At 30.6% G+C, this 14102-nt stretch overlaps 4 protein-coding genes across 5 annotated transcripts; 3 read left to right on the top strand and 1 right to left on the bottom strand.

The window, feature by feature from the left end:
• Positions 1-671: 671 nt before the first annotated feature.
• LOC124499159 (uncharacterized) lies at positions 672-1571 on the bottom strand. The gene is made up of 2 exons (XM_047063035.2): positions 1064-1571; positions 672-986 (listed from the first exon to the last, which is right to left on the bottom strand). The coding sequence occupies exons 1-2, from the start codon at positions 1511-1513 to the stop codon at positions 726-728; spliced, it is 711 nt and encodes a 236-aa protein (XP_046918991.1). The 5' UTR covers positions 1514-1571; the 3' UTR covers positions 672-725.
• LOC124499158 (polypeptide N-acetylgalactosaminyltransferase 11) lies at positions 1569-4105 on the top strand. Its single transcript, XM_047063033.2, has 5 exons — positions 1569-2415; positions 2475-2871; positions 2928-3045; positions 3118-3270; positions 3338-4105. The coding sequence occupies exons 1-5, from the start codon at positions 1758-1760 to the stop codon at positions 3995-3997; spliced, it is 1986 nt and encodes a 661-aa protein (XP_046918989.1). The 5' UTR covers positions 1569-1757; the 3' UTR covers positions 3998-4105.
• A 242-nt stretch (positions 4106-4347) lies between these two features.
• On the top strand, positions 4348-9433 carry LOC124499290 (telomerase-binding protein EST1A). The gene is made up of 7 exons (XM_047063178.2): positions 4348-4433; positions 4489-6310; positions 6369-7177; positions 7235-7613; positions 7676-8729; positions 8806-8953; positions 9012-9433. The coding sequence occupies exons 2-7, from the start codon at positions 4578-4580 to the stop codon at positions 9203-9205; spliced, it is 4317 nt and encodes a 1438-aa protein (XP_046919134.2). The 5' UTR covers positions 4348-4433; positions 4489-4577; the 3' UTR covers positions 9206-9433.
• Positions 9434-10121: 688 nt separating this feature from the next.
• On the top strand, positions 10122-13849 carry LOC124499291 (V-type proton ATPase 116 kDa subunit a 1). 2 transcript variants are annotated; one of them, XM_075731305.1, is made up of 3 exons: positions 10122-10346; positions 10770-11045; positions 11146-13849. In XM_075731305.1, the coding sequence occupies exons 1-3, from the start codon at positions 10238-10240 to the stop codon at positions 13629-13631; spliced, it is 2871 nt and encodes a 956-aa protein (XP_075587420.1). In that variant the 5' UTR covers positions 10122-10237; the 3' UTR covers positions 13632-13849. The 2 variants fall into 2 exon arrangements, with proteins under 2 accessions (XP_075587420.1, XP_046919135.1); XM_047063179.2 differs by lacking the exon at positions 10122-10346 and having other exon boundaries at positions 10477-11045.
• The last annotated feature ends 253 nt before the right edge of the window (positions 13850-14102 follow it).

The following is a 14102-nucleotide window of genomic DNA, read 5'->3' as shown; positions in this document are numbered from 1 at the left end:
TTGTAGTTCTGTCACGGTATCTATAGTTAAAGTTTTTTTTTGTGGTTCCAAAATGTTTGTATTCTCTTGCTGTTGCGTTGCATTTTTTTTTACATGAGACTTTTCCAAAATACGCAGGACTGACATTTACGTTTGAAAGTTCTCATTTCCAATTCATTCATTTGCTAGTGAGTGTGTGTGTGTGTGTATGTATGCGAAAACGATTTGTGATTCCACTTTTTTTCTGGTTGAATCGAATTTTTTTCCATTTGTGTTTGTGATTTCATTCATAATTTTTTTTATATCCGATATGCTCTTGCGCTTTTTATGACCGTTTTGTATTATATTTTTCAATTTTCCATAGATTTCTTGTGATAATTACAATTGTTGCACATATTACACGTGCATATAGCAAGAATTTCATTTGATTCTCTCATTATTAATGAATTGTAGCCGGAATCATCAATTCTTCAATTTGAACCCATGCTATTTAGAAAATGACTAGACCTTTCAAATCTAAACAGCAATCAATTATTGGAATGTCAAAAATCAAAAATGGAAAAAAAATGGCTTGGACATGAAAAATGAAGTAGAGGAAAAAAGCTGAAAATTTTCATCATTTTGATTGATAATCTATTCGGCAAAGATGATTGATAATTACATAATTGGAAATGAAAAACAATAAAGAAAATTAGATATCTTAATCAATTAATTGTTTATTAACAAATGCATTTCACTTGTCAAGCCTATGATTGGGTATTAATCATTAAACCATCGTATGGATCACGTTCATAATTATCGATGGTTAGTTTATTCGTTTTACGGAATGTAATACGATAACGACCACCACTTGCTGCTTTATCATCTGTTTTCAATATGTTTAAACGAATCACATCCAATCGGTCACGTTGGTCAAGATTAAAACCACGAATCAAATCAATTTCATCTCCTTCGCGTACTTCATAGCTTTTTTTACCCACACGTTCACCATTCACACGAATTAGATCCTTGGATTAATGGAAAATTTAAAAATTTAATTGATTTATTGATTATTGATTGATAAATAAACAAAAGCAGCACTTACATTGTAGAAACTTTCTTCGAATTTCGCTCTTGATATATTGAAACACGTCTTACCAAAGGCATCCAAACGCCATGTCATAACGGTTGTATTGAGAACTCGTGAATCTAGATCCGATTCATCCATTAGTTCATCTTGATCAGAATCTTCATCTTCGTCTTCATCATCATCATCGTCTTCATCTTGTTTTGAAGGTCGTTGCGGTTGTTTACCGGCTTTCTTTTTCTTATACCGTTTTTGTATAAAATGGATTGGTGATTTTAAATCCACATTAAGGACATCAACGGGCATTGATAGATTATGAATAGCAAAAAGTGTACGATAATTTCGATTGCACGACACATAATGACTTTGAGGCATCGAATTAAGGATTGGCTTTACTGGATACGTACGTTGTAAACGTACAACTAATTGATTTATAATTTGAATTCTAAAAAATTGTCTTAAATACATTTTCAACGTTTATAAATTTGCAAAAAAAAGTACAAAATAATATCACATGTTTCAATAATTCGAGGATCATTCATATACAATTGAACAACAACAAAAAAAAATTGTATGCTGACACAACAATACAACTCGCTCAATATATTCGGGTTGTCCGCGTGGACACCAAATAATCCTCTTTAGCTAGAATTGATTAAAACGTTTTGATTAAAGATGTAATTTGAAAACGGAATTGTTAACGTCCATAACGATGAATATATCGAGCTATGCATTACGTAATCGTTGCCTTCGTTATGGCAAACGTTATCGCCATTATATATTATTAAATCGATCCATTGATGGCCAATCGATTCTTTGTAATTGCTGCTGCTGTGATGGTTGTAATCTATTATTCACTACAATCATAATACTAGCCATAATGTCATCGTTCATTTGCTTTTCATTATTTTGGTTCAACAACCATAATGATACACAATCAATGAATCTTGGCATTGCGAAAGATATTCAACCAAACCATTTGTATCGTGATGAAAATCAACCAAATTCATTTTACATACAAAATTATGTGCAAATCGTTCATGAGACCAATGAGTCACGTCTCGGAATGATCAATGATGATCGAGATCGAGAGAAAAAAGAATCCGGTTTTTCTTTATATGCATTCAATGCATTAGTCAGCGAACGACTTGGTTATCATCGTCAACATTTACCCGATACTCGACATGAATATTGTCGCCAATCTACCAGCAATATCGATAAAAACATATCCGACCCATTGAATACGACTGTGATAATATGCTTTTTTAATGAAGAATTCTTTACATTAATACGTACAGTAAATAGCATTTTTGCTCGTACACCGTCCAATATGTTGACAGAAATTCTTCTCGTCGATGATTCTAGTGAAAGTAAGTCAAATTCATTTTATTTATTGTGATGATATAATCTTTTATTTTTTATCTTGTAGATGATGTACATTCTAAATACGAAGAATATCGAAACCATGAATCGATCGATTTTGCTGATGATTTTCGTCATAAAGTTCGATATATTCGTACACCTGAACGTTCTGGCCTGATTCGTGCACGTAATTATGCCGTACAATTTGCACGTGGTACCATTCTTTTCTTTTTGGATAGCCATTGTGAAGTGAATGTTGGATGGTTGCCACCGATACTTGAACGATTAACATATAATCGATCCATAGTTGCCTGTCCGATAATCGATCTGATAGATCCAGATACTTTTATTTATAAACCATCACCAATGGTACGTGGTGGTTTCAATTGGGCCTTACATTTCAAATGGGATTCCATTCCAAGTGATCAATTGATGACCAAAGAGGATTTTGTCCAACCCATAAAGTAAAACCATCGAATCAGGCTAAATTTACAATCAATTAATCAATTATTAATTGTAGATCGCCTGCAATGGCTGGTGGATTATTCGCCATTGATCGGCAATATTTTCAACAGCTTGGTACCTATGATTCCGGTATGAATATATGGGGTGCTGAAAACATTGAATTTTCATTACGGGTAAGCATTTTGTTTTCGGCTTTTTTTTTGGTTGAAATTCAATCATTAACATTTTTTTAAAAACACTTTCAGATTTGGATGTGTGGTGGTCGATTGGAAATCATTCCTTGTTCACGTGTTGGACATATATTTCGTAAACGGCGTCCATATGATTCACCTGATGGCCAAGATACATTGGCTTATAATTCATTACGTGTAGCACACGTTTGGCTTGATGATTACAAGGTATGTGCAATGCAAGTTTTCAAACAAAAAAAATTAATTTCATAAATTTTTTTTTTTGACTTCTCAGAAATATTTTCTAAAAAGTCGTTCAGATCTGGCCACAATGTCATATGGAAATATTGAAGATCGAATTGAACTTCGTAATCGTCTTGATTGTAAATCATTCGATTGGTATCTCCATAATGTTTATTCCGATCTTTTGGATCAGATTAATAATCGATCATCGAATTCGATTCAAAACTCCGGAAGAAAAAATCCAAATCTATTTGCTCATAAACAGCCTAAAATATTAGATAAATTTCGTATTCGTTTGAATGGAACAAATTTATGTTTGGAATCTGAATCCGAACTTTCATATAAAAATTGTCATGTACACATGCAACAATGTTTACGATCATCAAGACGACAAATATGGAAACAAACCGATCTCAGTGAATTACGTATGAACATGAAAGGATGTCTGGATTCAGGATCACCAAATAAAATTGATATAATACGTTTGAATAAATGTCATCAGATGGGTTCAACACAAAAATGGTCATGGCCTACAATGAATTTGACCAATGAAAATTCAAAAGCAATACAAATCTATAATGATGGATCCGGTATGTGTTTATCAGTGAACACTAATGATCGATTCAAAGTGATTATGTCTTTCTGTACATCGAATAATAATATTGATAAATCATCTACTATTTTGAATCATTGGATTATAGTTCGGCATTGAATTTTTTTTTTATTTTAATTGCTCAATTAATTTATCAGTATTTTTTAATTTAATTTTCTATTAATTTAAATAAATTAAAATTTTACCCGCCGAATGATTATCATCAAAGCTATTTCTTTAAAAAAAAAATCACTTAAACTATTTCGATCCATCGAGGTTGTTTTTTTTTTTAATTCATTTTCTTTTGTGTGTAGTTGCGCGCTGTAGCCCTAATTCATATATTGAGAATGAACTATGGTATAATGGGGTATTCTGAGCCACTAAAGATCTATACACACAAACAATTGTAGAGAGGGAGTGTGTGTGTGTGACAAATATACAAACAGAGTAAAAGAAAGTGAACAAAATACATACAATAAACATATGGATTGATTGATGAATGGAAAACGAAATAATCTTATCGAAAATTACAGATAAATGAAAGTCAAATGGTCATGTGAATAAATAGTTTTTAATTTTAAAATTTTATTTTATTCAACATTTTAATTTAGATATATATAAATCAATGTTCGATATATATCAGTATTATTATTCATATTCAGATTATCATTGTCATTGTCATTATCATTAATAATTAAAAATGGATAAAAGAAAATCAATTTCATCAAGAAATCATCATTATGAAGAAGAAACAATTGATAAACGAATTTATCATCATCATCATCATCATAATCATCATCAACAACAACAACAACAACGTTCATTCAATAATGATAATTTTAGTCAATCACAAAGTTCATCAAGAATTCATGGCCATAGTAGTAGTCATCGTTTAGAACAAGAATTATATCGGCCACCTGGTTCACGAAACCAACATCATCATAATCAACCATCAGGCCATTATATGGGCCAAAATCATAATCATCATCATCATCGATCAACATATTATCATCATAATCGATTAACAAATTCAAATCGTCAAAATAATTTGAATCAATATTATCAACATCAACATAGTAATTATAGTCGAAAAGTGAACAACAATAACAATCCATCATCTGGATCATCATCCACATCATCTAATTCAAATTATAAAATTACAAAAAATCGTCATCATCACCATAGTGAAGATTCTGATCATAATTCACATAAAATCATGAATCAAACAACTGATCAAAGGCAATCGAAATTTGATCGATATGAACAAAATTTAAATAAATTCCAGAAATCTATGCAAACATATTCGCTCATTGATCAAAATTCAGTTATTGAACGATTTGATCTTCCCATTTATAGTTATTCAAAAAAATCAGAAAATTCTGAAAATCGTATGGAATTAATTCAAAGTATTAACAATCTAGTCTTAATTGATTCATTACGAAATTTGAGTCAAACAAAATCGAAATCTCAGTCAACAGCTGCATCGTCCACATCTTCAACATCGCCATCAAATATAAAACAATCATCAATTGAAGAAAAACCGGGCCTGATCGTTTTACCATCAAAAACGATGACATCGGCCGTATCTGAACAAAGTTCAACTATAATCACAGATAAAAGCAAAATGAATAATAAATCAGGTTCAAACGCCGGTATTATAAGATTAAATCGTGATACAATGCATCAATTATTGCAACGAAATTCAATGGATGAAAATACTCATCATCATCGACAACAATATTCACATCATTCAAATGACGAACATTCAATCATCGATCGATCGCCAAGAGAAAAACATAATAATACAATTACATCACAAATAGCAGCTGATTTTTATGAATTTGAAAATCTTCTCGATAGATTACGATATTATGGTGGTCGTAAGAATTGGCGTAATGGACCATCATTGCAAAAATTCTGTTATTCTGATCCGAATATTCAGGCAATTCGTATACGAATAATGAATGCTTGTGAACATTTATTGTTGATCGATTTGAATCGTTCAATCACACAGAATGTATTGCCCAATATATGGGAAATTTGTTTCTATGATTTCATACGAATCTATCGTCAAAATCATGGTGGCGAAGAACGGGCAACAAATTCAACTGGTTCATTTAATGAAAAAGAAATTCACGATACAAATCTTTTGTCAAAATTAGCTCGTGAAGGTCTTGATTATTTTGGTACATTATATCATCGTCTAATTGAAAAATATCAATTTCAATTAAAATCTTTATATGAACGTCATAAATATTATCGTTCGAATCCATCATTGTATTCTCATTTACATGATATAACATGTGTGGTGAAAATCATTTTCATATATCTGGGTGATTTATGGCGTTACATAGAACTGGTTCCTCCACCATCATCATCATCCGTTAGCCATGGAAATCAGCTAAATAGTGGTCATTTTGTTAATTCTAAAAAGTAAGTCGAAAAAACAATCTTTTTTTTTGCCAAATCATTATTTCATTTTCATCAATAGCTATTACATGAAAGCCCATATGTTGGTACCGAAAAATTCGCACATCTGTTCACAGTTGGCGTTAGTATCGTTTTATCAAAAAAATTATTTCGATGCTATTTATTATTCAATCATATCATTTGAATACGATATTCTACATGATCGATGTTCGAATCGTTTTCGATCGAAATTCATTCGTGTACAATCGAATCGTCAGAATCTTCTTGTTTATTTCGATTCAATACGATCGTTGCATATGAAAATGATATCGACAATTCGTCGTGATTATGATCAAACAATGGAACGTGAAAAATTACAAAGACAACGTCTTGAACGTGGCCATAGCCGTATTAATAAAAATTATCGTATTGAATATTGGGTACGACCAGATCGTACTATAGCCAAATGTGATATGTATAATTTTTATGATCTAGCTGCTGTTGTCAGCCGTAATGAATCGGAACCTGATTTATTGAAATTCTATGAGAAATTTATTCTCAAATCACCAGCGACAGCAACAACAACCACAACGACAACAATGATGTTGGCCAAATCACAATTCAAAGATCTTAAAGATCGTTTTACATTATCATTTTTGATGGTACATGCTATGCTAAACCATCGTGTTGGCCTCGATCGATTTTATGATGTTGCCAATCAGATGATATTAGAATTTGATTCAGTTATCAATCGATCATCTGATCATGATAACCATAGTCATAATAATAATCGTTTATCACCCTTTTTTCTCATTCAATTATTCGTAATCAATATGTATAGTGTGGCCAATACAATGGATGACCATAATCGTGACCATCATCAATTACAATGTAAATTGATTCCTGATTTTCATTTCTATTTTCATATAACCAATTTTATTCATTTAGATGCCGCCTATTATGGTTTCACACAAACAAATTCCTATTTTATCATGTCTACAATGATATCGATGATTTTGAAACGTTTGATTCATTTGTTTGAAACATTCCGTCATCATCATCTTGATCTCTTGGAATCAATCAATTCATCAACATCAATGGCTAAAGGACAAATATCCAGAAAATTATCCAATGAACCAGAATGTATTGATGATTGTTTTGGTTCCATTTATCATACAATGATCACAAAGAATCCTAGCTTGGAAGTTCAACAGGAATGGTTTGATTTTTATTCTTTTCTACCGTGTGTAAAGTTATGGTCCGATTGGATCATATCATTTAATCCGTATTTTCCTCCACAAGAAATGAATGATATTAAAACACCTGGGTAATTATAATTAATTTTTTAAATTTGGGAATATCAAATTTTAATAATTTTTATTACATTAGAATCGATCAAAATGTATGGCAAATATTTGCACAATTTCTCACACAACTACATCAGATCAAACAATATCCAGTCGTTTTTTATTCAGATCAAAAAAGTAAACATCATTTATCGCTTTCGTCACCAAAATCCTCTGATCTTGATCAAAATGAATATGAATTGGTTCAATTGCCGGAAGATAGATTTTTAGATGGTTTCAAAATTCTTCGTGACACACCTGAATCATCTAAATTTGTTCATACTCCGTTCGTACTGGAAATTGCGTACATTTATATGCGTATTGAAAGTATTAAATTATTTGGTGATTATCTTTGCGGTCTTCAATATCCGTATCTACGATTTGATACAAAAAATTTTACATTCGAATCATTAATCAATACGGATGATGTTGAAAATCAACCAGGAATCAAGTTGAAACAAATTCAACAACGACAATTGATGGAAGCAATGAACAGAGATAAAAATAATCAGATTATTGCCAATAATAAAAGCGATGGCGACAATGATGACGATGATGATGATGAATGCTATTCAAATGATGAAGAAGCAATTAGAGAGATGAATGATTTGAATCTAAATCCAATGGAACGACGAAAATTGTTACAATATCGAATGTTTCGCCAACAAAATCGACAACATGGCCGTTATTTTCGTATGATTGAACATATTCATGAACCGAAACGTCGTTTTATTATTATTCCACGTTATGTTATATTCGATACGAATTGTTTCATAAATGATCTTCATTCGATTATGAAATTTGTCCATAACAAATCATTCATCGTAGCTGTACCATTAATAGTGGTACAAGAACTTCAATCAATGATGGCACGTGGACAACGTCTACAAGTTTCAAAATCATCCGAAGATATCAATAATGATGAACAACAAGAATCAATGAATTTACGATATAAACAGCTGGCAAAAAAATCAGCTGAGATACTTGATTGTTTACAGAAAGCGTTCGATTCGAATGTGGAAAATATTCGAGCCATTACAAGTAAAGGATCCTTATTAGATCGTATTGATTATAAAGAAGAATCGAATGATAATTCAGTTAAGTATTAAATGATTGGATTAATTTTTTTTCAATTAATCTACTTCTCTTGTTTTTTCTTACTATTCTTACTAGAATGCCGTTAATAATGATGATCGTATACTATATGGATGCGTTAGTTTAGTCGAAAAAGATAATCATCATGTTAATGATGAACAAATTGATGATAAATGGATGCGTAACTTGTTGAAAGATGCCGGTGAACAACAGTTAACCAATCAAGGTATGTCTTTTGTTTGAAAAATTAATTTTTTAATTTTGTTTTTTTTTTGCGAATTTAGACGAATTTATCCATCGTAATGTAATACTCATCACAGACGATATGAATTTACGTATCAAATCATTAGGCTATGATATACCGGTTAAAAAATTTAAACAATTCCGTAAATGGGCCAGTACTTTGGATAATCATCAGCCACAAGCACAACAACCATCACCACCACTACTACGAAAAAAATCACAACAATCTACTTAGATTTAATCACCATCATCATCATCATTTATTAATCATCAACTTTGACCTTTGATCCCTTGAATCCACCGGAAATTTCAGCCATATATTTTTTTTGTCGTTAAAAAAATTCTGTTGTTGAAAAATATTCAAATATATTTTATTCAAATGAATGTATTTTTTAAAAAAAAATAAACAAAACGAACAAGAGAAAAATTCATTATTAAAATGGAAAAGTTTTCTTTTACTTTCTATTTCTTAGGATCTATGTATCGATTGATAGATGGGGATGATTTTGTTTTTCTCTATTGATGAACTTGATTTTCAATTTTTTTTCCCAATTATAAACTCGTAATATTTGGCCATTGGTATCTAGAACATTTCTACAGATGATGATAATGATGATGATGATGATATATTTGGGTTATGTAAACGAGAGAAAATGAGTGAGGAAAAAATTGATAACCTAAATTTTTTTTTGTCACTCTGGTCGTCTGGACATTTCAATTGTTTTTGTTTCGTTGTGATTTATATATAGATTAATCGATGTCACTGGGTTAGAGCCGAATGAAAAAACGACCAAAATAATCGCATTATGGACAATTTGTATACGCGTGTTAGTTTTTGTTTTTGTTTCTAGTCTGACCAATTTCAATTGGCGATAATCTGATATATGATGATGATGATGATGATGATGATTGAGAGATGAATGAAATTTTTCCATCACAGCTTACTATTGTTCATCTATATATATATCATAACCATGACGATTGATTGATGTCAATCAATTGCATTTTTTTTATGTTTCTTGCTTTCTTTTTTTTTGTTTATTTATGATTTTTGTTTTCATTTTTTTTCAAATCGTAATTCATTGCCCCTTTTTTTCCAAAAATCAAAACAAAAAAAAAATTTTCTTTTGTTTGATTGATTTAAACAACAACAACACATCAATTGACTATTTCTGTTTCCTATACATCACTACTCATTTGTTAAATAGCAAATGTGTTTGTGTATGTGTGTGTATATGTATCGGTGTTCAATTGAATTACAGTAGTAATGTTTAAAAAAAAAAATAAAAATAATCTGCCCATATATATCGATTTAAATCATCTGCTTTCGCCATCACCATCATCAATGACAATCAGATATATATACTGTATATACGGTAAAATAAAAAAAAACATTGACTAAATCAATGTTATTGCAAAATTTGCCATCAATCAATCAGTCAATATCGATATCGATATCGATCAAATTTAAAATGTTTAATAGCTAATAATAATAAAAACCTGAGAGTCATAAAAGTAGTAGAAATGAATAAAGAAAGAAAATAAATTTATTTTTTTGCTTATTTACTACCTTATCAGATCTATCTATCCTTCCATTCATTAGGCCATACACACACACACACACACACACATACCTAAACAAATTGTCATTGATGAAGAACTTTGGTCAATCACTTAAGTTTTTTTTTTTTTGATTGTTTTCATCGATGACAATTTCAATTTTTCTCCAATTAATTGATTGATTGACTGATTGCAATTTAATTTAATTATATTATATTGGCTGCTCTTTTTTTTGGCAGATTTTTTTTTATTTCCAATTGAAAAGTTTTGTTGGCATTTTAAATTTTTTTCTTTTTGTTGCTGTTTAAAATCAATTCATTGGTCAACGTTGCTCAAAACAAAACAAAAAAAAATAATGAATTCTAATGAGCATCAATCAAATTCATCACAGCAAACAAAAAAATTCAAACATCAACCATGTTCCGGTGTGTTTCGTTCCGAAGAGATGTTGTTATGTCAACTATTTCTACGATCAAACGTTTCATTTGAAACTACATGTCGTCTTGGCGAATTGGGTAAGTTTTGTTTTCACATTCTTATCACATTCATCATGATTTTTTTTTCGATTTCCAAAATTTTTTTTTTTCTTTTCTGATTAATTCAATACACTTGAAGGAATCGTTGAATTTCGTGATCTAAACGCCGATCTAAATGCATATCAACGAAAATATGTCGATGAAATCAAACATATTGGTGAAGTTCAACGTAAATTAATTTATCTGTCACAACAATTGCAGAAAAGTGATTTGCCTATTGTCAAGCCGATTGGTGATCCGGCCATACCGAAATATAAGGAAATTATAGCATTAGAAAATCAGATTGAAAAATTGGATAATGATCTACGTGAAATTAATGAACATCTATATACACTACGTTTGGAACGATCAGAATTGGTGGAAATGTCAATGATTTTGGCTAAAACAAATCAACTACTTGAAACAACACGTAGACAGCAGCGAGCATCTTTCAATGGACAATACCCGATTACCGATTCAGGTAATCAAAATCAGGCATTAGATCTGGATCCTGAACAATCATCGATTGGTGTTCCCAAACAACCACAAAAACAAGGATTCGAATGTAATAAAATCTATACAATAACTGGATTATTGCGAGCTGAAAAGGCACTTGCATTTCGTAAAGTTATATGGAGGGTTTGTGGTCAGAATGCATTGGTACAATTTTTTGATATTGACAATCCAATCGATGATGCAAAAGCTGAAGAATTTGTACAGAAAAAAGTTTTTCTTGTCATGTGTCAAGGTGATAAATTGTATGGAAAAATTGAGAAAATTTGCAACGGTTTCCATGCATCGAAATATCCATTGCCCGATGATGAAGATCATTATCGACTTTTGTGTCTGAAAGTCGAACAGGATCTAAAAGATATTCAGTTGGTTATCGAAAAAACCAGTCAACAGCATTTGAAAATATTGACAGCCGTTGCTCAGCCGAAAAACTTTCCCACATGGATGGTACAAGTGACAAAACTTCGTGCCATATTCACCACAATGAATTTGTATCAAAAAACAGAGAAAGGTTTCCTTGCTGAAGGATGGTGTGCTCGTAGTGATTATTATCTACTAAATGGTATCATACAAGAAATCAATGATCGTGCCGGTATTCTTGGCCAAGCTGTTGTTGAAAAAGTGTCTACAACAAGTACACCACCTACATATTTTCGTTTGAATCGTTTTACACAAGGATTTCAAAATATTGTCGATTCATATGGTATGGCTACGTATCGTGAAATGAATCCAGCACCATATACAATTATTACATTTCCATTCCTATTTGCTATGATGTTTGCCGATGCTGGCCATGGATTAATAATGATGTTGTTCGGTTTATGGATGGTACTATATGAACGAAAACTTAATGGCAAAAGTAATAATGAAATATGGCTCACATTTTTTGATGGCCGTTACATCATTCTATTGATGGGTGCATTTTCCATTTATACTGGTTCCATATATAATGATATTTTTGCTAAAGGTTACAATCTGTTTGGTACATGTTTTGATTCACATGCAACAGAAATCAAACTATACGATGATTTAATCATAGCTAATAATGGCAGCCATAACAGTAACGATACTGTATTCAATAAGAAATTAGAAATTTACATACCAAAAGGTGATCGATCATATCCATATGGTATTGATCCAGCATGGCAAATTTCATCAAACAAAATTATATTTTTAAATTCATTCAAAATGAAACTTTCAGTTATTGTCGGTGTTTTACAGATGCTTTTCGGTGTAATGATTTCACTTTGTAATCATATCAATGCTAAAAGTTGGACATCGATTGTTTTTGAATTTATACCACAGTTAATATTTTTACTTTCATTATTTGGCTATATGATAATATTGATATTTGTTAAATGGTTACGTACATGGTCACCACCATCAAATGCACCATCTATTCTTATTGATTTTATCAATATGTTTTTAATGAAATATCCAAATGAAAATGAACCACAAACCATTTATCTTAATCCATGGTATCCACATAAACAAGAAATACAGACCATATTATTGATATTGGCATTATTACAGGTTCCAATCATGTTATTAGTAAAGCCAATAATTAAAGTATTTTTCAGTAATCGTCAAAAACGACAACCAGCTAATATTGAAGAATCCACATCAAATAATCAACAACAACAACAACAACAAGGTGATTCTAATAATCACGAAGAAAGTACTGGTGATATATTCACACATCAAGCCATACATACAATTGAATATTGTCTTGGTTCAATATCACATACAGCATCCTATCTACGTTTATGGGCATTATCATTGGCACATAGTCAATTATCTGAAGTACTTTGGCAAAGAGTAATGCATGCTGGATTTGCAACGGAAAATTCTAATCTAATTATTCGTGTCATTATGACATATCTAACATTTGGATTATGGGCAGTATTAACCATTGCCATATTGATTGTAATGGAAGGATTATCAGCATTTTTACATGCATTACGTTTACATTGGGTTGAATTTCAATCAAAATTTTATACTGGTGCCGGTTATGCATTTCGTCCATTTTATTTGAAAAGAATTCTAACCGAAACAAATATATTGATTGAATAGATAAATACTAGATTTGTTTTTTTTTCTATTTCGTTATGAATGAAAATCATTTTTTTTTCTCTCTCTCTCTCACTAATTTTATTATTTTATATTATTTTCCATTTAAACTAGAACAAATTTATATTCAACAACAAATCATTTATAGACAAGAATTTTGTTTTGTTAATTTATTCATTTTTGAAATTTGAATTAAATCAATTAAAAATTGACAAAAAAAATGATTGCTGTTATTGGTTTTTTTTTTGTTGGTACAGTGCAAATTTTTTCTTTTCGATTTTCCAAATGATTTGATTGATGGCCATTTACTTCGTTACAATTACATTGAATTCACACACACATACACACATGATTGCTTTTTTTTTGTTAAATGAATCAATCGATCGATTAATTGATTAATTTATGAAATGATAAACATGGGTTAAAATCAGATTTTTTTTTTACATATCAATCGTGTTTGTAATTAATAATATA

This window comes from Dermatophagoides farinae, chromosome 5 (assembly GCF_024713945.1).
Source record: "Dermatophagoides farinae isolate YC_2012a chromosome 5, ASM2471394v1, whole genome shotgun sequence".
NCBI lineage: Eukaryota > Metazoa > Arthropoda > Arachnida > Sarcoptiformes > Pyroglyphidae > Dermatophagoides > Dermatophagoides farinae.
This window is presented reverse-complemented; position numbering and strand designations above follow the sequence as displayed.